Genomic DNA, 26,624 nt, shown 5'->3' with positions numbered 1-26,624 from the left:
TAGACATTTCTCCAAAGAAGACATACAGATGGCTAACAAACGCATGAAAAGATGCTCAACATCACTCATTATCAGAGAAATGCAAATCAAAACCACAATGAGGTACCATCTCATGCCAGTCAGAATGGCTGCTATCAAAAAGTCTACAAACAATAAATGCTGGAGAACGTGTGGATAAAAGGGAACACTATTACACTGTTGGTGGGAATGCAAACTAGTACAGCCACTATGCAGAACAGTGTGGAGATTCCTTAAAAAACTGGAAATAGAACTGCCATATGACCCAGCAAACCCACTGCTGAGCATACACAGCCAGGAAACCAGAATTGAAAGAGACACGTGTACTCCAATGTTCATTTCAGCACTAATATTTACAATAGCCAGGACATGGAAGCAACCTAGATGTCTATCAGCAGGAAAATGGATAAGAAAGCTGTGGTACATACACACAATGGAATATTACTCAGCAATTAAAAAGAATGTATTTGAATCAGTTCTAAAGAGGTGAATGAAACTGGAGCCTACTATACAGAGTGAAGTAAGCCAGAAAGAAAAACACCAATACCGTATATTAACACATATATATGGAGTTTAGAAAGATGGTAACAATGACCCTATATGCGAGACAGCAAAAAAGACACAGATGTAAAGTACAGTCTTTTGGACTCTGTGGGAGAAGGCGAGAGTGGGATGATTTGAGAGAATAGCATTGAAACATGTATATTATCATATGTGAAATAGATCGCCAGTCCAGGTTTGATGCATGAGACAGGGTGCTCAGGGCCGGTGCACTGGGATGACCCTGAGGGAGGGGATGGGAAAGGAGGTGGGAGGGGGGTTCAGGATGGGGAACACATGTACGCCTATGGATGATTCATGTGAATGTATGGCAAAAACCACTACAATATTGTAAAGTGATTAATCTCCAATTAAAATAAATAAATTAATTTTTTTAAATGAAGTGAATTACAGATTCTTGACCATAGGCTACATTTCCACTGTATCTGCATGAGGCTGTTCTCTGGTCTTTCTTGATGAGGACCTGGGGAACACTGGTCAGTGCAAATATCCTTTGAAGACTGTTGTTTCTCCAGGTGGCCAGCACAATCTTGGGGTTTGCTAATTTCTGTCCCCAAACTCTAAATTGAACCCTCTTTGGAGTCTGTGATCATGTCTGCACTAGCCACATATCTCATCTTTCCATGATGCTACATGAATGGGGCATTTTTATATGTGTCCAGCCAGATACCACATGGAGAATTCTCAAGGAAGGATTATTAATGTTTCATCACTCACACTGTGTGGCCCGGGGTCTCTCCTTCCCAAATCACTAGACATGTATAGCTCTACACACTCCACTTTGTATGCATTTTATCCAAGACCCTGTGTGTATACTTGCCCATTAGCAGATAACTCAGCATAATTCATTACCCTTTCAGGTAAATCCCCACCTATGACAGAAGCTGCTCCTGTAGTATTGCCAGCAGAAGAGACTGAGGAAGTGGAAGTGAAAAACGAACTGAAGCTCAGAATAAAGGAAGAGCATCTTGCTGCCCTGCAATTTGAAGGTAGCAATTAGAAAGAACTATGATATTTTGAGTAGAAAATAGACCAGTAGGCAAGCAGCCCTTGGCTGACTTTGTGTCTATGAAGCACAAGCAAACTGACTGAAAGGCATAACACTCATTTGGCTGTTTTCATGCAACCATATGAAAACTAGATCTGACTACTGTATGATTGTCTGCTGGGATCTCAAAAAGGGAATTTGGGAAGAGGTTAGGAGAGCATCAGTTCAGTTCAGTTCAGTTCAGTCGCTCAGTCGTGTCTGACTCTTTGCGACCCCATGAATCGCAGCACGCCAGGCCTCCCTGTCCATCACCAACTCCCGGAGTTCACTCAAACTCATGTCCATTGAGTCGGTGATGCCATCCAGCCATCTCATCCTCTGTCATCCCCTTCTCCTCCTGCCCCCAGTCCCTCCCAGCATCAGGGTCTTTTCCAATGAGTCAACTGTTTGCATGAGGTGGCTAAAGTATTGGAGTTTCAGCTTCAGCATCAGTCCTTCCAATGAACACCCAGGACTGATCTCCTTTAGGATGGACTTGTTGGATGTCCTTGCAGTCCAAGGGACTCTGAAGAGTCTTCTCCAACACCAAAGTTCAAAAGCATCAATTCTTCGGTGCTTAGCTTTCTTCACAGTCCAACACTTACATCCATACATGACCACTGGAAAAACCATAGCCTTGACTAGACGGACTTTGTTGGCAAAGTAATATCTCTGCTTTTGAATATGCTATCTAGGTTGGTCATAACTTTCCTTCCAAGGAGTAAGCATCTTTTAATTTCATGGCTGCAATCAGCAGTAATTAAAATCTCAAAGTCAAAAAAGAGAAGCAATGTTTTAAAGTTGGTGTGATCTTATAGGCTGAAAGAAGGCTTAAGGTTATGCTTCTATAATATAATAAGAATAATTTAGGCATCTCATTAGGCAAGTAAACCCTGACTAAAGGTTAACCAGTCCTGAAAGGGAGCTCTTGGGAGTAGACCCCATGGAAGAGTTAGTGACGTATCAATAACATTCAAGGGCCTCCTCTATGGAGAGCGACAATTTTATACAACATAAACTCCTCCTGGCTCTTCCAAGTGTCTTATAATACAATTCAAAACAGAATTTGAAAAGATCAAGAAATTGAACCAAAGTATCCTCATTGGAAAGAAGCCATGGTCAATATACTAGATGTCAAAACTGTAAAAATGCAGTGTTGGATACGCTGGGACCCATTAACTACTCAATGACGATTAGCTACTAAAGATACTTTCCATCCTTTGATTCTCTCCTTTTCTCCCCTCTCTTCATCATCCTACCACCTGCTTTATTATTTTCAAGAGTAAAATCTGAAGGATGTTGAACACAGGAAGTCAAGACACATGCTTGTCACATTGCCTGTTCCCACATCTGCTTTCAGTGGCTAAGTATATGTCATCCTTCAGTTCATTGCGTACGTGGTTCCTAGTGTGGCTGAATTCACATATTTACACAATAAAGGTTTTCTGAGTTTCTACTGTATGCCAGTCCTACAGTAGGTGAAAAAAATATACACATATATACACAAACACAAAGCATCAAAAGAAAAAAAATAGGAACAGAACTGCAAATGATCACTTACAATATGTTGTGATATTGGAGCTCGGTGGACAGGACAAAGGGCACAAGCAGGAAGTCAAGAAAGACTTCCATGCGGTTGAATTCATGCTTGAGCTGAACAAGAAGAATGTGAGAAATGTGTGCAGGGGACAATGGGGGCACAGATTGGGGAGGGGAACTGTGCGACCCACCGATGGGGAGTAGCTGTGGAGTCTGAGGCACATTCTGGATCTGGGAGGTGGAGGGTCACATAGGCGCTGCCCAGAAAGTTCCGTTTCCCTTATGGCAACTGGGAGCTAGTAAAGAATTCTGGGCAGAAAGTGCTCAGAAGCATGTGTGCAGGTGAGACAGGTCACTCTGGGATTGGTGGATTTGGATTTGAGGTGGGGAAGGGAACTTAGAGAAAGCAGGGTGGAGGTGGTTGCCGTAGTGGAGGCGAGATATAAATCAGTGTCAAAACGTGGCAATAGAAAAAGCAAAGAAGAAAGACTGGACAGATATTTTAGAGGGAAATCACAGACCTCACCGTGTGCCGAGAATATCAATAGGCCCTGGGACCACGGGCTTCACCCTCCTCTTACCTCCGCTGAAGAATATGGTGTCGTCTCCCCAAGGTTCTAAGAAGAGAGATCAAGAGACATAGTTAGCCTCCCCCTTTTTAAAATTCAGAAATTATCTATTTCTGTTTTCCCATTCCAATTTATCAAATGGTATATGACAAAGTGCAATTATATGTAAAATTGAATTACAATTTTGGTTTAAGTAAACTGTCAAATGACTCTACCACATGCTGTTTTGTTTCCAAGGTGGATAGGTTATTAATTATCCATCTTGGTATATCAAAGATGTGCCAAAATTTCCACAAACTAAAGCATAATTGGTTCAAAATTGAATTTGGTTTATCAGAAAGTTCATGCCATATAATACATTAAAAACATCTTTATTTCTCTTTTTTAAATAGAGATAGCTACACAGTTCCGACTTGAACTGATAAAGGTAAAAGCATTGGCTTTCCTGGAAGAGTTAGTAATAAAGGCTGTTGATGTATATAGACTCATGGAAAAGTGGCTCGGTGAGAGGTACTTGAATGAAATGGCCAGGTAAAGAACTGCATGACATTTTAAGTATTTTGAGTATTTACTTTGCTAATGCCTGAAGACCAAAATTGACCAAAAAAATGTTAAGATGTTTACAAATGTGAATTGCATTTATAAATAGAATTTTGACCTTTTAGGAAATCACCTATACACTTGTGTTGCTTCTTAACCACAGTTAAGTCATGTATTAAAGGGCACTACTGCACATTATTTATGATAGTTTGGTTTTCCCACTGCTCCATGAGGACCTTAGTGTACAAGGTAAGCATGTAAGCAATTTAAAATTATTCTTTAGACATGATATAATGTTTCATATCTTTCCAATGCCAGGCTTCTTATTAGTCAGGGCCAGTGAGCAGGAGATGGAGAAGGCATTTACAGGAATGCTTTCCCTGTTAGGCTGATTGCCTTGTGACAGCCAATTTACTTTTCTGTTAGATTCTAAAGACTTTCTAGATCCTCATTTCTAGTGAGGAACAGAACTGTAGTCTAGAGCAGAAACAGACCTGTGACCGATCATTGTTCTTTATGGGGAGGTACAGGTCCTTAGAGAGCATCTCATCCTCTTAATTCTCCCCTGAAAGGTGTAAGAAAGCAGCTCAGCAGAGAGAAACGCCCTCAACAGTCAGGAGACCAAGAGATGGGAACTCTCTCCTTGTCCACAAATTACAGCACGCCTAATCACCTCCTACCCCACAAGCCTCATCTGTAAAAGAAAACACTCCAACCAGGCTCTTCTAGAGGTTTCTGCTAGATTCTGGGCCATACCACAGTTTGCAATAAACATTTACTGATAAGTTGGAAGTCACGGCATACATAGAATACAAATGGCAAGTGTTCTTAGAAGCAACATGGGCCAGCTAGAAGATGGTTGTTATGGTTTGTTTTCTCCAGTGCTTGCCTCATTGTGAAAGTTCTGTTGTAAAATCCTCAGCTTCATTGTTTGTATCTAAGTAGCTCTCTCTCTCACACACACACACACACACACACGCACAGACATACCCCTCAGCCTGGTCACCTCATTGCCATCATGCTTAACTCATAGAACAGTGATGTACAGTCCTGATCTCTGCCTGCCACTTACAAATGAAAGCATACCTTCTTCATTCTTAGGGTTCACAGCGCCCATCCTTGTGGCACATTTACTAAGTGTAAATGCTTATTTTTATCTGACATGCCTATTTCTCAGATGGATTCTGTGTGTATGTCTCTCTCTGATACCTGAATATGGCCACAAGAAATGAAAACCTAGTACTGTTCAGCTATGCTCTTGGTTTTAGTTCTTGCAAAAATCCTCAAGTGGCAAGAAAAAATGAATAGGGAGACCTATCAGATCTCTTTCAACTTCAAATCCCACTTTTCATTCTCCTGGCATTTCTCCTTACCCTACCCTCCTTTTGAGGGTACTCTTCATAACTTTCCACTAGATGGCGCACTTATTTTGATACCCTGGTTCTGGCTGGGTCTCTGCATGCACTTGGCGTCCCTCCTAACCCAGTGCCCCTTCTCTGCCCCACCCACAAACGCCATCAAGCAGAAAGTACCTAGATGATACCTACTATATGGGCACTCACAAATACCTCACAAATACAGTGTACTGGAATTAAATTCAAGATTGTCTTTTGAAAGAAAATGACTAATACGATTTTTTGTTGTTGTTGTTGGGGGGGAGGTTTATTTTGGTGTTCCTGAGTTATATAAATGGAGAAGGAAATGGCAACCCACTCCAGTGTTCTTGCCTGGAGAATCCCAGGGACAGGGGAGCCTGGTGGGCTGCCGTCTATGGGGTCACACAGAGTCAGACACGACTGAAGTGACACAGTAGCAGCAGCAGAGTTATATAAAAGCAGATTAAATATGCACTTTTCTGCCATGTTCAATCTTTATTGCAAGATGTAAGATTCTTTCTGTATTACAGTGATATTTTAGTTATTGTATAAAACTTCTCTGGCCTTTAAAGTAGCCTTTCAGTTCAGTTCAGTCGCTCAGTCATGTTCGACTCTTTGCGACCCCGTAAATCCTTTAGTTAGACCCATAACTATAATCCCTGCTGCTTCTGCTGCTGCTGCTGTCACTTCAGTCGTGTCTGACTCTGTGCAATGGCAGCCCACTAGGCTCCCCTGTCCCTGGGATTCTCCAGGCAAGGACACTGGCGTGGGTTGCCATTTCCTTCTCCAATGCATGAAAGTGAAAGTGAAGTCACTCAGTCGTGTCGGACTCTTAGCGACCCCATGGACTGCAGCCTACCAGGCTCCTTCATCCATGGGATTTTCCAGGCAAGAGTACTGGAGTGGGGTGCCATTGCCTTCTCCGAACTATAATCCCTGCTGCTGCTAAGTCGCTTCAGTCGTGTCCGACTCTGTGCGACCCCATAGACGGTAGCCCACCAGGCTCCGGCATCCCTGGGATTCTCCAGGCAAGAACACTGGAGTGGGTTGCCATTTCCTTCTCCAATGCATGAAAGTGAAAAGTGAAAGTGAAGTCGCTCAGTCCTGTCTGACTCTTAGCGACCCCATGGACTGCAGCCTACCAGCCTCCTCCATCCGTGGGATTTTCCAGGCAAGAGTACTGGAGTGGGGTGCCATTGCCTTCTCCTAACTATAATCCCTAGGAAAACCTAAATCCATGCTCTATGTGATTTCACATTAATAACCATAAGGTATGGAGTTATGTATTTTGGGCTCCCTTGCAAAGATGAGGAAATTGGAGAGCTTAAATCACTAACTCAAGGACCCAGGGCTGGAGAAGGTGTACGATGAGAGCTCAGCTTCCAGGGTTCTTTCCACCGCACCACAGTCGCTCCAAACTGTGACTGCTTATACCATGTGATTTAGCTGGGAATTACTATTCACCAGGTTTCCCAGGTGACTCAGTGGTAAAGAATCCGCCTGCAATGCAGGAGATGTGGGTTCAGTGCCTAGGTCAGAAAGATTCCCTGGAGAAGGTAGTGGCAACCCATGTCAGTATTCTTGCCTGGAGAATCCCATGGACAGAGGAACCTGGTGGGCTACAGTTCATTGTGTCACAAAAGAGTCAGACACAACTAAACAATACCAACAACGTTATTCTCCATAAACATAGGAAAGCAATTTCAACGGGCTATCTTGTCAGAGTCCATTCTGTCAAATGGGTCTTAGGTCACATCAAACTCCTTGATATAAAGTTGGAGAAAAGCCACTTTTCTTGAAATCCATTATCAACTTTAATTCACTTTACACACAACTTGTCCTCATTCCAAATAAATGTGTTATACTAATAGTCATATTTTACAGGATTTTCTGTCATATAACCTTATTCTGGTCTATATTTAGAATGAAATATATCTCTTGACATAATCTTGCCTAATACTAGTAAAATCATTTTAATGGAATCTCTTTTTGTTCAGTTTTGTATAAAATGTGGGACTATTAGCCCGGTAATGAGCATATATTTTACTTCTAATCTATATTTATTTATTTTTACCCTGCCTTTGTACAAATGGACTTGAGAATAAATTATAATTTTTAAACATGCAGACTGAATTTTCTAACTTAGCTATATTTTCTAATGTGTTAACTCTTTGTGTATGTCTAAGAAGAAAACACTATTAATCTGATAGTATTTTCAATGAGGATAAACCTATTCATGTTTCCATTTTCAGTGTGGAAAAACTAACTGGGGTAGCTCGCTATCACATTGAAACATCAACCAAAATTCAGAATGAACTTTATTTAGACCAAGAAGACTTCTTCATTAATGGCGATATCAAAGTCTTTCCAGATCCACCTCCTCCGGTACGCCCTCCACCTGTGGAAAAGGAGGAAAACGGCACCCTGACCATCGAGCAGCTGGACAACCTCCGGGATCAGTTTTTAGATATAGCGCCCAAAGGTAGGAAAAGTGATTATTGTGAAAAGAGGACAAAAAAAAAAACAAAAAAGTTTGAGGTTAACCAGGAAGGCAATCACCTGTCCACAAGTAAAACAGCCTTCTGTGGTCATGTGGTGCTGAAACGAGCCCTTGCTTCATTCTAGTTTATCTAGTATTTGCTTCATACAACATAGATCTGAATTAAACAGAGCAAAACAGTGTCTAACACTTTGGCGGTATGGCGACTCTCATCCCTGATAATTCTCCTCTCCTGCTCTCCCTGCCCCTGGTAGCCATTTGGCAATGAGCATTACTTCATCTGGTAGTTGAGAAGCAGCCTTCATGCATCCTTCAAGTTTAAGTTTCATTGGGAATTTACTGGGATTATGAGCTATGTTTCTATGTTCCCCAACTAGTCTAGGGAGGGAGACCAGGGAGTAGAGAACTTCCCATTTATGTATGCCTTTTCCTGCAATGTTTTGTAGACCAAGAGCAGAACCTTTGTGAACACATACTTGCTTAATCAATTGATTAATTAATCTGTTCACATGTAAGTGGACACATTATTTTCTGCACACAAATTCTTGATTTCCTTCACCTTTTATTATTATGACTCTAGCACCTACACAGGCTTCTTTTTTTTTTTTAAGTTTTGGATGTTTCTACTTATAGATATTCAGCAGTGAGTGCCATCAACTGACAGCACACATAATTCAGACAGAACATGGAGGATCATCATCTCCATTTTATGGGTCAGGATACTGAGTGGCAGAGCAGTTGAGAACTTGCCTATGGTCACATATCCCTCAGGACACTTCAGGTTCAAAGGTCTTGTCCCTTCTCACTGAACCAAGTTGCCTCACATAAAGAGGCTTGTCTTCCAAAATCTCCTACTTACTAGAAAATCATTTGCTTTTCCTAAGAATAGTCAGCTGACCTTTGTCCATTACTAACACAGTTTCACTTTCATGATGGTTGTACTTCACTTTTTTTTTTTAAGTTCAGTATTTCCAGAAAACCACATTAGATCTCATTAGTCAAGAGAGTATTGCTTTACTTTAAGCCTAAAGACTTCCTTGCTAAGCCCAGTGGGTGAAATAGATGTACCCACTGTATCCCTGGGTAGTCCCCTACCCTGGGAAGTGTCACCTCATCTAATCAGCTTGAGTGGGTCTACACCTCCAGGATATAAAGGCACAGCAACTCAGGTTGGCAGCATTTGAGTAGGGAGCAGAAGGCCCCAAAGTATGGCCATCAGCAGCTACAGAAGAAAAAAAAAACAAAAAACTCAATTTTATAGAGCCAGCACATGAAATTCCTTCAGTGAGGCAGATTCCAGCCTCTTTGCCATTGTGTGGGCTTACAAGGTCTTTTTATTACATATTTCCTTCTTCAAAGTTGCTTTTGCTTTTTATTTTATCCAGACTATTATTTATATATAAAATAAGACAGAGCTATAAAAATTCAAATATGAAATATAATTTGCTTTAATTCTAAATGAGGGTGACTGGAAGCAGGTCAAAATTTAAAGTTTTGGGGGACATTTGAGTAGGTGGAAAATTATAACCACACATAGTCCCTTTCAGAAGAGACTTTACATTCATCACAATAGCCGTAAAACATTCTTGGCTCCAACCTCAAAATCAAGAGTTTGCATTTCAACTAAAAGTTTAAAAATAAATTACAGGGACTTCCCTAGTGGTCCAGTGGCTAAGACTCTGCACTTTCACTACAGGGGGCGCTGGTTCAATCCCTGGTCCACTCCTGCCGCAAGGAGTGGCCAAAAAGTAAAAAAATAAATAAATTACAAATATCAGTTATAACTTGACATGTGTATGTCTTAGATTAACACTAGAAACTGGACCAAAAGATATCAACTGATACACTGTCTATTTTCAGAGTATGGTAGGGTACAACAGTTCTCAAAGTATGGTAGGAAGAGGAAGGGAGGGAGAAGAAAGAAAGGGAGGTAGAGGAAGAAGGAGATAGTTATATATAATATATGAAAGTGAAGTCGCTCAGTCGTGTCCGTCTCTTTGCGAGCCCATGGACTGTTGTCTACCAGGCTTCTCTGTCCAAGGGATTTTCCAGGCAAGAGTACTGGAGTGGGTTACCATTTCCTTCATATATATATATATGTATGTATGTATGTATAAAAGTAGATGTAAAAGGAAAACCACTTGCCCTAGGGACTTAGAGCATGATTTGAAAAGGCATCCAAAGAAGAAGAAAATATAAACTTCTATTTAGATTCTTTCCAAAACAAAATCTGAACTTGATCAAAACAAAACAAAAAACAAAGTGCTCAAGAATGCAAACAAGGGAGAATCAGTGTGCAAAGAGGTTGGTCAGGGAAACTGCAGAAAAACAGCTTGGAGGGAGGAACTGAAAGAAGTAAAGAGTGACTAGATGGCAAGGATACAGAGGATATTTAAAGTTGGGGGAACAGTCACCAGAAACCATGGAGCTATGAGGCTTGAGTACAGATGCTCATGGAAAGGTCAGGGACTTCTCTGCTTCTCCTTCCCCAGTTGTGTGAACTGCAGGAAAACAGATACAGAGACCAACTCTTTCTGTGGAACCACCTCCACCACCTGTGCTGGAGAATTATCCAGATTTAAGAACAACAGTTATAATTGACACAGAATTGACAAAGCTATATAATACCATGGGATTTGGAGATCTCGATGGTTCAAAATGAGTTATGGTCTATAAGCAAAAAGTTTAAACCCTTTCTTTGTTATTAGCTCAGTTATACTATTTGAAAAAATATATGTTGCATATGGCACTTTTTAAGTTCATGTGAAACACTTAGCAGATTCGGGTGGTCTATCAACAGAAATAATATTCATTGTTGTCATTTTGCTCATGTATAAAAGGTAAGACAAAATAATAATCATTCTATTTCCTGTATCCCAGAGTCACAGAATTAGAGGTTCTCTGATGACATCTTAGAAGTTAATTACCACTCGCCCTTTCTCCCAGTTCCTTTGACACCCAAAACATCCTCTGACTTAAGTCTTTCTTCTTCATTAATTGTTATTAATGATTATTAATAGATATACATCGATCTGTTTTTTACATGAAGTTTTTGTTGTATTCCTTTCAAGAATTAGAAAATCTTTTAGGATACCTCTCATGACACTTACCCTAAAAATCTACAATTTCAAAAGACCCTCTTAATTGAAGTGATAACCATTTTGAAAATATAGAGCAACTGGCTGAAAGTAGTAACTTTCCAAATGTGGGCTCTTACAAAACTTTCTGCTTCAACTTGAAAATTGCTGTTATATCTAAGCCAAGAAATGTGAGCATTTTCTTATACTATTTCACATAGTCCAATGCAACCTATGATATCTAAGATGCAAGCATCAAGCTCACTGAAATATATTAAAATATGATGAATAGATGAATCTTTTCTAGGAAAAAAACATACATATTTGCACGTAACAATCATTATGTTACTAGGCCCGTCGTAAGAGTATTTTAGCAAATTTACAAGGGCTATCAATGTCATTAAGTTACACTTTGTTACATTTAATTATGCTACATAAATAAAATTATTGAGTGAAATGGATAATCTTTCATTAAAACAAGTGACTGAATAAATACTTGTGAACAACTAGTATCAAAATATTAATAGAAAGAACTAAAGCTTAAAGAGTTTTTGCTGAGTACTGGTTATCCACATGAAAATTAAGTCATTAAGATAGTGCTTACTGAAAATAACAGAAAATTAAAAGTGTGTAATATACTGTCATGCTTTTATTCAGCCCTGCTTTCCTCATCAAATTAGGCACGTGTCATATTTCTAAATCTCCTTTGATAAAGGCAGTAATTAGACATAATATACCATTTGTTGATTGTCACAAATATGCCAGAAAAAAAAGATCTTATATGTGATAATCATACAAAATTATGCAAAATGTAATTAAAGGATTTATCATGCTAACATTTTTATTACCACCCAACAAAGATCCAACAAAGATCTATACTTAAAGTTTTAGGAGCAGCTTAAGTCAGTAAGACAGCCTGAATCTTCAGGACCTTCTTTCTACTGCCTGTCCCAGGGATCATTCCCATGAGCATACTCCCAGCACAGAATAGATTTTGTGGATATTTTCTGAATTATGACAGAAGTCAATATTGGAATGGTGTCGAGCCCTGTGTGTCAGCCCCTACTCAAGCATCTTCACGTTAATTCACTTCTTACCCATGGCTGGATGAGGAAGAAGACCCATCCGTGGGTAAGAAGAGTCAGACAGCTCTTTCCAACTCCACCTCATGTCAAATGATTGTAATATGATCTTGAGCAAATTATTTAACCTCTTTTTGTCACACTTTCCTCATCTGAAAAATGGGGTATTTCACTGTTATGACCATTAAAGTAATTAATGCTCATAAAGTGCTTTAAAAGTGTCTGGCACACTGGATGTGCAATTCAGGTGTGATATAAGCCATTATCACTTAATAATATAATTACAGTAGTGTTATATTCTTATGTAATATATAACATTATGCAATATGGATACAAACTCTGCGTATTATTACGCAGAATGTGAGCTCGGTATCCTGAAGGTGCACATGCCCTAAGAGGTACCTTCAGAGATTTCCTGGTGGTTCACCGGGTAAAGAATACATATGCAATGCAAGAGACGCAGGAGACACAGGTTCAATTCCCCAGATCCCCTGGAGAAGGGTATGGCAACCCACTCCAGATTTCTTGCCTGGAGAATCTCATGGACAGAGGAGCCTGGCAGGCTACAGTCCATTGGGTCACAGAATCAGACACGACTAAGTGACAGAACACATAGGAACACAGTGTTATCTTAGAACGATTCCAGAAAAAAAAAAAAGAAAGAAATGAAAATTCACAACACCAGGTGGAACTGAACCCTGAGGTATGCAGCTCCCTGGGGACTGTAAGCCTCCAAACCAAAAACATTCAGCTATGTACCGAGTGAGCTCTGGGTAGTTACATCCTGTCCAAACATCAAGTGCTAAGCATATCAGAAAGAGAGTCTTTCTCCAATGCAAGCAATTTGGAGTCTGTTGAAGCTAGAACACTTTAGCAATGTTCCAGTGTCCCCACTTAAGCCATAAGGACTCCTTTTCTTTGTAAGCTCATCAGTACTTGATGTAATATCTTATAGAGATTTGGTTCATAGTTATTTTGATTTCTGCTCAGAGGCTATCCAGAGAAACACTATTCAGCAAATTCTGTACCCTCAACTCCTTCAAGAGAGGCAGTGCTTAGTTTTTCAAGGCCTGCAACTTTGTTTTAAAAAATGACAAGTGTCCCTCTCAACGCCCTCTTGGAGACCCTGGGAGTCAATGATTGGTCTCAGAGACGGGGCACAAATTCAGGAAGTCTAGGCTGTAGTGGCCGAGCTCCATCACCCAGCTCCGTGGTTTTTACAAGAATCCAAGGAGGAAGTAGTTGTTTCTCCTGTGTGGGTCAGCAAAGGATGTAGTCCATGGGAAACTTCTGGCAGAAGCTTCCAGGAAGAGAAGCAGGGGCAGAGTTTTCTAGGCACAGGAGAAAATGGAATCAACACTGAGATTTTGAAGTTGCATGACCTATTTAGGGAATGGGCAACAGACAAGCCAGGAAATGAGGGCCACAAAGAGCTTGTGGTCAGGCTGTGAAATCTTAAGATTGTGTGATCAGTCACTCAGGCGTGTCCGGCTCTTTGCAACCACATGGGCCATAGCCCGCCAGGGATTTCCCAGGCAAGAATACTGGAGTGGGTTGCCATTTTATCCTCCATGGGATCTTCCCAACCCTCAGTTCCTGCACTGGCAGGCGAATTTTTACCAGTGCAACACCTGGGAAGCCCACGTGAAGCCTCAGGCTGCCCCCAAAGGCCACAATGGAGAGAATTATCAAAAACATTTAGAGCCAAAGGATGTGGAGATTGGATTGGAGGGAGGATGACTGTATCTGAGAGCAGCAGACACTACTGTCTCCCTAGAAAGCCTCAGCTAACCTAGAAGCAAGAGTAAGGGCACCTGGTGATTCCCTGAAAGGAGAAACTAGACAGTTGTGTGGGTTTTCCCAGGCTTAGTGTCTGAGAAAATTCTAGAACTATGACACCATACTTTGCAGAGAAATAAGCTCCCTATTTTGATCTGAAAAGTAAATTAGTCTGAAATTTACTCAAATCAAGAAATACAGAAAAATTTCTTAGAAAAGTGGAGAAGGAAATGGCTACGCACTCCAGTATTCTTTCCTGAAGAATTCCACGGACAGAGGAGCCTAGTGGGCTACAGTCCATGGGGTCGCAAAGAGTCAGAGACAACTGAGCGACCAACACTTTCACGCTTCTTAGAAAAGGTAAAAGAAAGGATTGATGTTATTAACAGGAATATCTAAGCAGGTGGCAAGTCCTAGAGATTAGGGCAAGAAGGAGTGTGGCACTCAGCCTGGAAACTCCTTCCACTCGCTCGAGTCACATCACAGAAATGCAGTAGTAAATCTAGAAGCCTTTGGACCTGGTAGAATAGTCTGTGGGCACAGTTCCAGGTGTCTCTTCAGGGGGAATGTAGTCTCATGAAGCCGGAGAATTACATGTGGCCAGTGATAAAGTGTGTGCTCAGAATTCAAGATAGCATTTCTGGAAAATCTGGCCAGAAAGTTAACGATACGAAAACTAGCTAAATTAGTAGTGAAAGTTAGTCTTTTCATTCAACAGCCAGAGTCTGCTTTTTTCACGCAGCTGTTCATGTATTCACCAACTCTCTCGTGTGTAGAGCAGGCAGCCAGCATGGCGCTGAGGGTCTAGTGTGGGAAGCTTGAAAGTTACCCAACCTGCATGAAAGATAGTGGAGGCAGTGGGTCCTGGCTATAAGGAGACTAGGTTTAAATGAAAACAGGAAAATTTAGGATCTAAAAATAAATACATAAATAAGGATTTGTTTTAACAACAACAATTGCAAAAGGATTGGTTAAAAGGCAAAATATAAATTAGAGGCCAATAAAGTAGGAGACAGAAGCAGACTGACAAAGGTTTTCAATTTAAAGATGTTAAGAGACATGAGATCCAAAAGATCAATTAGGAAAGGAGATTTATTTTCTTGAACATCTCCCTAGTGCTTAGCAGTCATCTGGCACGTGACAAAGCACAAAAGAAGGGTGGTTCTGTCTGTTGAGGAGGGAAAGCCTGGGACCCTAAAGCCTTAACCTGAAGCAAACACTGAGTGTGTGTGTCAACATGAGTCATTTTAGTATCAAGTCACACAAGCACATGTTCCAAGTTTCATTGTGCTGTGAAATAGGACAATGTAATCTCATGACCAGGAGTTTCACAGAAGTTGTAGGAGGAGAGAGAGATGTTGGTCTAGGCTCTCTGCCTTTAGGAAGAAATGTATTTTAGGAGTTTTGTGTGATTTTAATTATTTTGTCCTTCTGTCCAGATAAATACATATTCCTCTCTCTGGCAGATAAATGAGTGTCAGAAATTAGACCTTAAGGGAAAAGAAAAAGATGAGGCACAACTCCTTTGCAAAATAATCTAGGAAGGATGCCCTCCCCCCTTTTTTTATAGATCTAAATGTAAAATCTAAACTGTATAACTTCTTTTAGTATCAGTAAATTTTTAAAATTTATTTTTAATTGGAGGATAATAGCTTTACAGTGTTGTGTTGGTTTCTGCTGTACAATAAGGTGAGTCAGCTATAAGTATACACATATCCCCTCCCTCTTGAGCCTCCCTTCCACACCTACCCTCCCTTCACTCAACCCACCTCTAGGTCATCACAGAGCACTGAACTGAGCTCCCTGCGCTATACAACAGCTTCCCACTAGGACCCCCTATTTGTAGCAGCCAACCAATGCCAGAGAAAGTAGAGCTGAGGCGGGAGGGGGGAGGTGTCCAAAGCAAACCCTGCAGAGGCAAGGCCCTACGTATCCTGTGATTCTTGTGTTTTCACCCAGAGAAGGCAATAACAGCAAAAGACCATGCCCCTCTCCTGCCTGGAGAAACAGGTTCTAGGGAGAAGGAGACCATAGCATCCTTCACCCACAGGAAAAACCTGTAATATGTAGTGTGTAACAGTGGGGGGCTAGGTAAGACCACCTGCTAGCTAACCCCAACTCCACCATGGATGGCCACTGTGACACTGGACAAATTAATTACCCTCTCTGTGCCTTAGGTTTTTTAATCCACAAACTGGCTATCAGTACTAGTAACTGACCCACTTTCTTAACTATATAAAATAGGGATACTGGGTGATGAAAAGTAAATGATACAAAGCACTTGGAGCACTACTCAAAATGCCTGGTAAGTGGTAAGCCCTCCCTAGGATTGTTCTAGAAATAATAAGTTCGGAGAGGGGGACAGGAATTAAAATTGCCCGTAGGCATCAGAAATTACTTAAAATAACAACATGGAGTTATTTTAAAGGCAGGGATTCTCCAGACGATGTGAGTGGATTCACCAAGAAGCAGAAAAGGCCTCGGAAGCTTGACCATTACCTCCCAAAGAAGAACAATCAATTTTTGAAAATTTGGCTTAAAAAATACCCTTGGCTTGTATACGATGAGATACTAAATCTTATGTTCTGTGGCCTGTGTCGTAAACATGGAGTGACATCAAAGGGAAATCAGGTGAGTTTTTTTTATGGCACGGATAACTTCAGGACTGAATTTCTCAACGCGCATCATCTGAGCGAGCCTCACGCCAAGGCGTCCCTCATGGAAGCCACGAGTGGTTCTCCAGGGAGCAGAGCAACCACGGAGCTGATGGTGAGGACCATGAGCAAGGTGACCCTCGGCAGGGTGGAGAACCTGTTCCGGTCCTGCCACGCCATCGCCAAAACCGGACGTCCCCTCAAAGACTTCCTCTGGATGTGTTCGCTGGACGATATGAAGGGAGTTGATATTGGCCCGGTGTTCAGAACCAGTAAATCGGCCAGAACTTTTACGTACTTTATTGCTGAAGTGGAACGGAGAGCTCTAAGAGAGAAGTTAGAAAAAAGTCAGTTCTTCTCCGTCCTCAGTGATGGGATTGCAGCCAGTTCAGTTGAGGAAGCTGAACTCGTATATGTGCAGTTTGCACGCGCAGGGAGAGTGCACTGCCAAATCGTCGGGGTGCAGACCGTGGAGAAGAAGGAGCCCCGGGCGATAAAACATGCCATCGAGAAAACTCTAGAGAGAAATCTTCAACTTCGGCTGTCCAACCAAGACTGGGCAAAGAAACTGGTGGGTTTTGGAAGTGATGGAGCTCCGGGTTCAGAGGGAGAAAACAGCAGTGAGGTGGCCCTGCTTTTAAGGGAAATCCAGCCAGGTGTGCTGCCTGTTTACTGCTTTGCCCATCACCTCGAACTATCTTACCAGGCGGTGTTCCGGAACGTTCCCCTCTACAACCATGTGAAAGACCTTCTTCATAGCATGTACTGCTTCTATCACGATTCTCCTGCTCACAGGAGTGCTCTGCTAACTGCTTTCAAGGGCCTCCACCTTCGACCTGCAATGCCCTCTCAAGTCAGCGGCCAGAGGTGGCTTCAGGGATTGCAGACTGCCCTCCAGAACTTTCTCAAGGGATATCCAGCAATTGTCCAGCAGCTGCATTCAGTAAGTAATTTTGAAATATGGTACTATTTCAGATTTTCAGAATTTAAAAAAAAATACTTTTATTGAGCAATTTGAGATAATTTTGAGAAAGATAAACCACTATTTTATTCCCAACCTGTATTACAGGCAGAAGAAAGCAGAAGTGACAGCAGTCATCAGAAAGCCAAAGAACTCCTGGAGTCTCTCCTCCAGGCAGACGTCGTCAAATTTGTCCACTTCTTGTTGGATGTCGTCAATGTCCTTAGCATACTGTCCCACGTCAGTCAGAACAGAAATTCCTCAATTGCTGATATATTTGCCACCTTAGAGTCAACACTGGAAATGCTCCAAATCTATCAGACAAGGTGAGGAGTCCAGGATGATCTGAGAGTCTATCAAAACCAGACAGCTGGACTTGGGAAACCATTTGCCAGAAGCTTTTGCATGTAATCATCTCTTGGGGCATTTTTTTTTCCCCCTCCCAGACCAGGGCCGAAAGAACGTGGGGTGGATTCAGTCACACACTTTCATGGTAACTGCCTAGGAGGAAAGGGAAACATTTCTGATGTGAGAAACATGGTTTTAACACATCTTATCAAGAAGCTGCGAGGCTGTTTCAGAGATGCCAACCAAGATGTGGTGAAGGCAACCATGATTGGAAGCTTTAAACTGTGGCCGGCAAAAATAAATCAAGGTAACCCATGAATACTGGCTCCGATTCTGTTGTTCTTTGATCGTCTGTACACATGTCTGTCAGATATGTGACTTTTTCTTTGGCATATTGATTGCAGAATTTGGAGAAAAAGAGGTGGCCATCCTGATTGCACATTATGAACCAGTATTAGAGGCAGCCAAGGTGAAAATTGACCAAGTAGACACAGAATGGAGCATGTTGAAATTGGAGATCTACTCTAGGTAAGCATAAGTAACCTAGTTGATTTATAAATATTGGGGTAAAACTTAGGAGTCTCCATCTCTCACAGTTTTTATTTTTTTTCTCCTAGATTTCAGAACATTCGCAAACTGACCTGGGATTTTGTGAATTCTGTTTATTTACACAAGTATCCAAACATCCTGACACTCATTGACCTCGTGCTGAGCCTGCCTGCAAGTTCAGCTGAGGCAGGACGCGGCTTTAGTCAGATGAAGCGCATCAGGTCCCAAATGCATGCCAAGGTCAAGGCTGACAGCATGACGGATCTCCTGATCATTCAGTTGAATTCTCCAGACATTAACAACTTTGACCCTAGGAAAGCCATTCATTTATGGAATACAAGAACACCATCCTCAACTGAGGACACAAGACCTAACTCAGATTGCTCATCAAACTCAGAAAGCCTTGGGGAAAGTGACTAGTAATGTGATAAATATCGACCTCATCATTGATCCTAGCAAAAAGAACTGTTTTCAAAAACCTGAAATTTAAAAGTCACCAGTCTTCACATCAAACACAAAAGGCATTTGGCATCATCCAGACATACAAAGCAAAAATCCAAACCTTCCAATTCTAGTCCTATATTCGCACATTCTTTCACACTCTTTGGGTGAAGTGTATACTTCTAAGCAATGGTACTATCTTGTCGTCGTCTTTCTGAGAGTTATTCTAAGGGTAACCGGACAATAATTATGATCAAGAGTGCCTTTAGGCCTGGCTTACAATTAACTGTTTTTTTCTGGATAATTGTAATGGATGGCTGCATTAGATAAGTAACTTAGGGCCAATTGGAAAGAACTTCTTTTTTTTTTAATCTGTAAACAAAATTTGTAAGCTTATCCATTTCTATTACTGCATTATATGTGAAAGTCATATTATTATATGCCTTGATCATTTAAGAAACAAGGCCAAAGATCAAAATAGTTTTTGCATTTCACACTAAAGTCCCCAGATAAATAATATCTATGTGAGCTGAAAGTATTTTCTTAGAACACTTTGCTTGTGCCATAGATATTAGAGACAGTGGAACTATTTTACAAATCTACCAGAAATTTTAAATACTTTGAGCCTCTTCATGGTTTCAATTGAGTTTATTTCTGGTTTCATTTTAAGGAAGATGAATGATTTATTTCTAACTTATCTGAAAACCAATGTAGTATCATACAAAGCTCATTTTACCAAAAATTCCACTACCTGGGGAAGTTATTCTCATTTCTATAAAATTGGATATTCAGGTTTGGTCAAAAAGGATAGAGAATCTGTTTCTGAACAACCTGCTGAATGGCCAGTTGCATCAAAGAAAGAAATATTCTACTCTTGCTACACAGAAAATTACCTTCCACATCTGAACCTTGTGTATTTTATATGAACTACTGAAATTTTAAAATGATTACTACATTTTCCCAAAGGTTAGAGGAAATTATTAATAAAATTCATGTTGGACTTGAGAAATGCTAAAAACTTAGATATAGGAAGAAAAATGTGAGACTCTACACCTATTTCACTCTTTTTATTCCTAAACAAAGAAGAATAGCTGTATACTCTGGACCTGACAGTTACCCTAATACATGTAGGAGTGTCTCCTGGCTCTAGAAGGTACCTCTGCTATGGGAGTTAGACATTATTTTAAGCAGAAACACTTATTTTTGCTTTCCTACTTCTTTTTTAATGCATGTGCATGAAATTTGAAATAAGCAACAGACTAAACAAATATCTCATAGTAAAATAGATTCATGTTTAAGAGCAAAAGCCTTCGAAATATTAGTGACCTTTTATAAAATATATCAGAATGTTTGAGCCAATTAAATAACTAAATTAGCACTTCCAACCCAGTAATTTAGTAATTCAAATATCCCTAAATTTAACCCAAACAAATATATTCTGATCTAAAAAAAGCAAAATGAGGATAAATGTGTTATTTTGATCACAGTGGTGATATGCATGTGTTTGAAACACCTTTATCCCATATTTGCCAAAGTGTTGTACTCTAGTGGCCTACACTAGGAACTAACAGGAATAACGAATATTACTGTAAATAATAATAGTATTCATTTTAATAATATAAATAATAATAGGAATAATGAACTATTTTTTAATTCAACCTATTCTGAATAAAAGGTCAAAGAAGACTCCAAACCAAAATATAAAGTCTCAGTATTTTACCCAGTCTGGAATGAGTTATCACTAAGCCAAAAAAGACATGTTGACTTAGATGAGAAACAACCATGAAAGAGAATCGGAAAATTGATTAATATTTTTGTATTTTCAAAATGTCTAATGTTTCTCTAAAGGTTGAAGTTTTAAATAAAATGAATAAAATGATTATACAAATATCCATTATTTATTCAATTTTTAGCAAAAGAAACAGATCATATAATAACACCAAAAAATATTTCTCCTTGTATTGTAGGTATAATAGGAAATAAAGCATTTGCTGACCTTCTGCTGGATTTGGTAACCCTGAACCTTGGAACAAACAACTTTCCTAGTAGTTGGATGAACCTCACTCAACCTGAAGTAAGCTTCAATTTTGTTTGGGTTTCAAGCCTTGAGAATTCTCTTCTTTGATTGATAAGTCAATAGTTTTAAAATAACCAGTCCATTCACGGTATCTGACATTTAGCAGAAAGTGAAGTCACTCAGTCGTGTCCGACTCTTTGTGACCCCATGGACTGTAGCCTACCAGGCTTCTCCATCCATGGGATTTTCCAGGCAAGAGTACTGGAGTGGATTGCCATTGCCTTCTCCAGGGGATCTTCCCAATCCAGGAATCAAACCCGGGTCTCTCGCATTGTAGGCAGCCAATAAACTCGAATAAACCAATGAAAGAACTTCAAGTTAAGACATGTAGTATGTTCAGGCACAGTATTTGAAAACAAGTGATGATGCTGACAGTCAGTGAAACTTTACAGCGACTGTGAGGGTCAGCCAATGAGTTAGTATCTATTACTACCAGATGGAGTGATCCTAACAAGTAACAGTAGATGATTCAGGCTTGCTTTCATCATATTCTTCTCCTTAAGAAAACAAGACGGTTAAAGAATATTTCCCTACAAGCTGTCGAGCCCTCCCACATTCATATCATCTTTATTCCACCTCTGTTGGAAAGGTACGAAGTGTACTATGGTCACAAACATTAATTCCTTGTGTGCATACGTGTGTGCTAAGTCACTTCAGTCATGTCTGACTCTTTGTGACCCCGTGAACTGCAGCCTTCGAGACTCCTCTGTCCATTGGATTCTCCAGGCAAGAATACTGGAGTGGGTTGCTGTGCCCTCCAGGGGATCTTCCCAACCCAGGGATCAGACCCACATCTCTCGCGTCTCCTGTATTGGCAGGCGGTTTCTTTACCACTAGTGCCACCTGGGAAATCCAGTTCCTTGTATAACAGTAAGCAAAACCCACAAATGTCAAGGAAGCAAAAATGGAAACACTCTCTAGGTTCTGTCTGGCATGGATTGCTTCATAGGACCTGAGGGAGCAAGTCAGCTCTGACCGTATTAACCAAGCTAAAAATTTTACCTCCTTTGCCAGAACCTGTCACTATGAAATGCAAGCAGGTAGAATGTCACAAGAGAATCATACAAATATCCCAATGGCATTTCCTGTTTTCTTCTAGTTGCAGGAGTTAGCATCTTTGTTGGTAACAAACTCGGAGTCCGTGGACTGGCGGAAATTCTTGTTAGTAGTAGCGCTGCCTTGGCCCATCCCCCTGGAGGAGGAGCTTCTGGAGACCCTGCAGAGGTTCAAGGCCCTGGATGCGGAGCAGCTGGGCACCATCACTTACGAACAGTATAAGCAGGTCACTCCTGGCCCCTGGCGGCACTAATCCTATCAGAGTACTTTTGACCTAAGAAGTATATTACTCCCTGATCTCACCATGCCAGGTCTTATGGCCCATGTTTAGGCTCCCAGAGGCAGCACAGGCACTGCCCAGGTCCTAGGCAGAAGTCTGCTCCCACCTACCCCCACTTCACCCCCTGGGAAAGGGAGGGTCTGAAAAAGTCCAAACTGCTTGCAGAGCTAAGGGCTCTTAAAGAAATCACAGCAAACATCATTGTCCTCTTCCCAAGTTCTTAACCTTGGCTTTTCATTAGACTCGCCTGCAGAGATTTTAATCAGCCCAATGCCCAATACCCAATACTCTGCGAGTCGCAACAACAGTTACAGCTAACACAGACAGGGAAAGGGCAGGTTTTTGGTTTTTTTTCCCTTTGATCATGAGCATGCTGAATGATGAGATGGTTTTTGACAAGTTGACTTTGAAATGTCTGTGGGAAATGCAGGCAGAAATGTCCCACCTGATATGGCAGATGCAGAAGTCAGGCAAATGTTGAAGTTATGAATGGATAAGATCACCCGAGAGAAGTGAGTAAAGTGATGGATAATCCAGTAACATGGTACCTGGCCAATGGATTTGCAGATAGGATATAACTGTGACCCTCACCAGAACAATTTGAAGAGAGTACAGAATCTAGATTGCAGAAAATTGATGGAATAAATTGTTCTTTAGGAAGTGACGATAAGACAGTCGATTCATCTTTTTAGAAGTTTGAGTAAGAAGAGAGTGAGTTAGAATGAAATACCATAACCAAGAAGGGTGTAAATGACTTAATTTGTGTCTGCTAATGGAATTCAAGGTTTCCCTAAAGTGGCGAAGAATCTGCCTACCAATGCAGGAGACACCGGCTTCAATCACTGAATCAGGAAGATCCCCTGGAGAAGGAAATGGCAACCCACTCCAGTATTCTTGCCTGGAAATCCCATGGACAGAGGAGCCTAGCAGGTTACAGTTTATGGGATTGCAAAAGAATGGGATACGGCTGAGCAACTGAACAACAGCAAAGAAATTTATCTTAGTGCCCACCACTTCGCAAAGCTGGTAGACACGAAAGGTTCATAAGGTGCTGATTTTGAATCAGGGTGATAATCTCTCAGTGCCTGTATCTCCTGTGTATTTCACCACTGAAAGATCACATCTCTTCCTGCTTCTCTTTTCTTCCTCAATTAATGGATGACGTGCTCATAGACAACCCTGACATTCCCACACTCAGACAGCTGAGCCAGCGGAGACAGCACTGGCACACTGAAGAGGTTCTTCAAGGCTGATGAACAAAGACACATAACTGACCGGGCTGACTTACTTCCCAAGTAGAGCAATCTGTGAATTCTTTCACTGTCCTGGACCTGGACTTACAACTTCTAAAGATGATTTTGTGTAAAAACACAAACAGCAGAGCAAAACTTGTTGGCTTAGGATTTTAACAAGCGCGCAGTCACGAAAGTACCAACCTTCACTCTTGGCAGTATGTGCCAGTGAACACAGGATATCCATTTAAACATCTTTTTGCATAAACATGAGTTGAACATAGGTGTTGGTAATTTGTACCAACAAGTGCTGAGTAAAACCAGAAAGCTCCTTCACCAAAGGTGTGAATTTCTTAGAGAAAGTTGACTGCTGCATGAAACAGAAACTCAAATACACATATCAGAACACCACCTGGCTTCTGGGAGCAGTTGATTTCTGAGCTCTTCCCTCGCCCCTGGCCTACCCAGTGCCCACTCCTCAGAAAGCCCACGACAAAGAAGCCATTGGAGAGGCCTACTTGATTCCCCATGTGACTTACATATTCCCAGCACTTGCCAGATCACACCGCAATACAGAGTTCTTTTATGGGACTGCCAAAACAGCTGCTTCAGCAATATGTTATGATTTGTGGAAAATGTCACCTTAGAATAGCCAAATAGTACAATTGCATTGCTGAAATGAAGTTCCCTGGGGGGAAAAAAAGAGAGAGAGAGAGACTCTCTACTCTGCTTTTTATTTTATTTTTTATTTTTTTCTTTTCTTGACTAATTGCACGTTCACCACAACTGCCACCTGAGAATGTGTTGACTTCCCCAGCTTCTAAAATGGAATGAGACACAGGGTTTGTGAAGCTGCTCTGACTGTGTACCTGGGCTGAGCCACGCGAGCGTGAAACTGCCTTGCTTCTGCTCCCAGCCCTCAGGCAGCTGTGACACGCTGGCCTCTCGTGTGTGGGTGTCTAGTCACACTCACGCTGAATTCTTTGATGGCGAACTCTCTCGACTCACCTTCTTTCAGTAAGAATGCATGTTATCACAGGTTTAATGAGTCAGATGTTCTAGGATCCAAACAGCACAGCACTTATTCTAAGGAAAAGTAAACCTCAAATTCCTTGGCCATATTTTAGCAAGAGAGTACAAAGGGACATTTCCATATTTCAAGGAGAAATCCCCTGATTATCCAGCGGGGCAGGATGTGGTTGACTAAACCCTGCTTGATCAATTTAAACCCAACCCTACAGTTCACGTGTACCATTTCACACGGCAAAATTTTCTTGGGCAACTTTTTAACATGCACAAGTTGTTCTCTAATTAGGTTCTTTCTTCTCTGGCGCTCTTGTTGTGTGAAATACTTTGAAACAGCTTCCTAATTTTTAAAATACATCTATTATATTTTTTTATGTGACCGAATGAATTCTTGTTTTTAAAAATCAGGGGAAATTCCTATGTGTTGAAACAACTGGATACCTAATTGATGGTAGAGAAATTGGGGATGAAAAGGAATCCTTTTAACATTTCCTCTTTCTTGCTGGTTTTCAGCAATTTGATTATTGTGTCCCTCAGTGTGGTTTTCTTCACATTTATTTTGTTTGGGGCTCACTGAACTTCTTGAATCTGTGGGTTTGTAGTTTTTGTCAAATTTGGAAATTTTTCAGAAGTTTTTTTTCATACTCCCCCCACTACCATTTTCAAAATCCAATCACATGTGTGTCCCAAAGTTGCTGATCCTGAATTCTTTTATTTATTTTTTTCATTATTTTCTCTCTAATTCTATTTTGTATTCATTTCGACTCCTCCATTTTTTCCATTCACTGATCATTTCCTTTGTAGCACCAAATCTGTGATTAATACAATCCAGTGTGTTTTCATTGGAAATATACTTTTATTTCTTGAAGTTTAAGTTGGATCTTTTTTATATCCTTCATTTCTCTCTTCATCATATGCAATTTTTCCCTCTATCTCCTTGAACAAATGAAATTTATTTCAGTTCAGTTCAGTTCAGTTCAGTCACTCAGTCGTGTCCGACTCTTTGCAACCCCATGAATCGCAGCACGCCAGGCCTCCCTGTCCATCACCAACTCCCGGAGTTCACCCAACTCACATCCATAGAGTCAGTGATGCCATCCAGCCATCTCATCCTCTGTTGTCCCCGCCTCCTCCTGCCCCTAATCCCTCCCAGCATCAGAGTCTTTTCCAATGAGTCAACTCTTCGCATGAGGTGGCCTAAGTATTGGAGTTTCAGCTTTAGCATCATTCCTTCCAAAGAAATCCCAGGGCTGATCTTCAGAATGGACTGGTTAGATCTCCTTGCAGTCCAAGGGACTCTCAAGAGTCTTCTCCAACACCACAGTTCAAAGGCATCAATTCTTCGGTGCTCAGCCTTCTTCACAGTCCAACTCTCACATCCATACATGACCACAGGAAAAACATAGCCTTGACTAGACGGACCTTTGTTGGCAAAATAATGTCTCTGCTTTTGAATATGCTATCTAGGTTGGTCATAACTTTTCTTCCAAGGAGCAAGCGTCTTTTAATTTCATGGCTGCAATCACCATCTGCAGTGATTTTGGATCCCCCCAAAATAAAGTCTGACACTGTTTCCCCATCTATTTCCCATGAAGTGATGGGACCAGATGCCATGATCTTCGTTTTCTGAATGTTGAGCTTTAATCCAACTTTTTCACTCTCCTCTTTCACCTTCATCAAGAGACTTTTTAGTTCCTCTTCACTTTCTGCCATAAGGGTGGTGTCATCTGCATATCTGAGGTTATTGATATTTCTCCCCGTGATCTTGATTCCAGCTTGTGCTTCTTCCAGCCCAGCGTTTCTTATGATGTACTCTGCATATTTATTTAGAAGACCTAAATGAACATCCTTGTCTGTTCATTCTATCATCTATGTATTGCTGTGTTTGTTCCTATTAATTGATGTTTCTTCTGACTATGGGTTATATTTTCT

General features: G+C 40.9%; 1 protein-coding gene across 6 annotated transcripts in view; it reads left to right on the top strand.

The window, feature by feature from the left end:
* The window catches only part of SPEF2 (sperm flagellar 2), a 202,549-nt gene that overhangs the window by 149,694 nt on the left and 26,231 nt on the right, over nt 1-26,624 (top strand). For 3 of the 6 annotated variants that reach the window (XM_059878898.1, XM_024981501.2, XM_024981503.2), the window contains 8 exons: nt 1,440-1,568; nt 4,107-4,245; nt 7,883-8,112; nt 16,497-17,665; nt 17,792-18,009; nt 18,130-18,338; nt 18,436-18,559; nt 18,649-20,971. In XM_059878898.1, the coding sequence (XP_059734881.1) occupies nt 1,440-1,568; nt 4,107-4,245; nt 7,883-8,112; nt 16,497-17,665; nt 17,792-18,009; nt 18,130-18,338; nt 18,436-18,559; nt 18,649-19,000 (2,570 nt within the window). In that variant the 3' untranslated portion in view covers nt 19,001-20,971. The other 3 variants (XM_002696381.6, XM_010816825.4, XM_059878899.1) reach the window with 2 other exon arrangements.

Source organism: Bos taurus, chromosome 20, assembly GCF_002263795.3.
Source record: "Bos taurus isolate L1 Dominette 01449 registration number 42190680 breed Hereford chromosome 20, ARS-UCD2.0, whole genome shotgun sequence".
NCBI lineage: Eukaryota > Metazoa > Chordata > Mammalia > Artiodactyla > Bovidae > Bos > Bos taurus.
The sequence above is the reverse complement of the archived record's forward strand: the minus strand, read 5'-3'. Positions and strand labels throughout refer to the sequence as shown.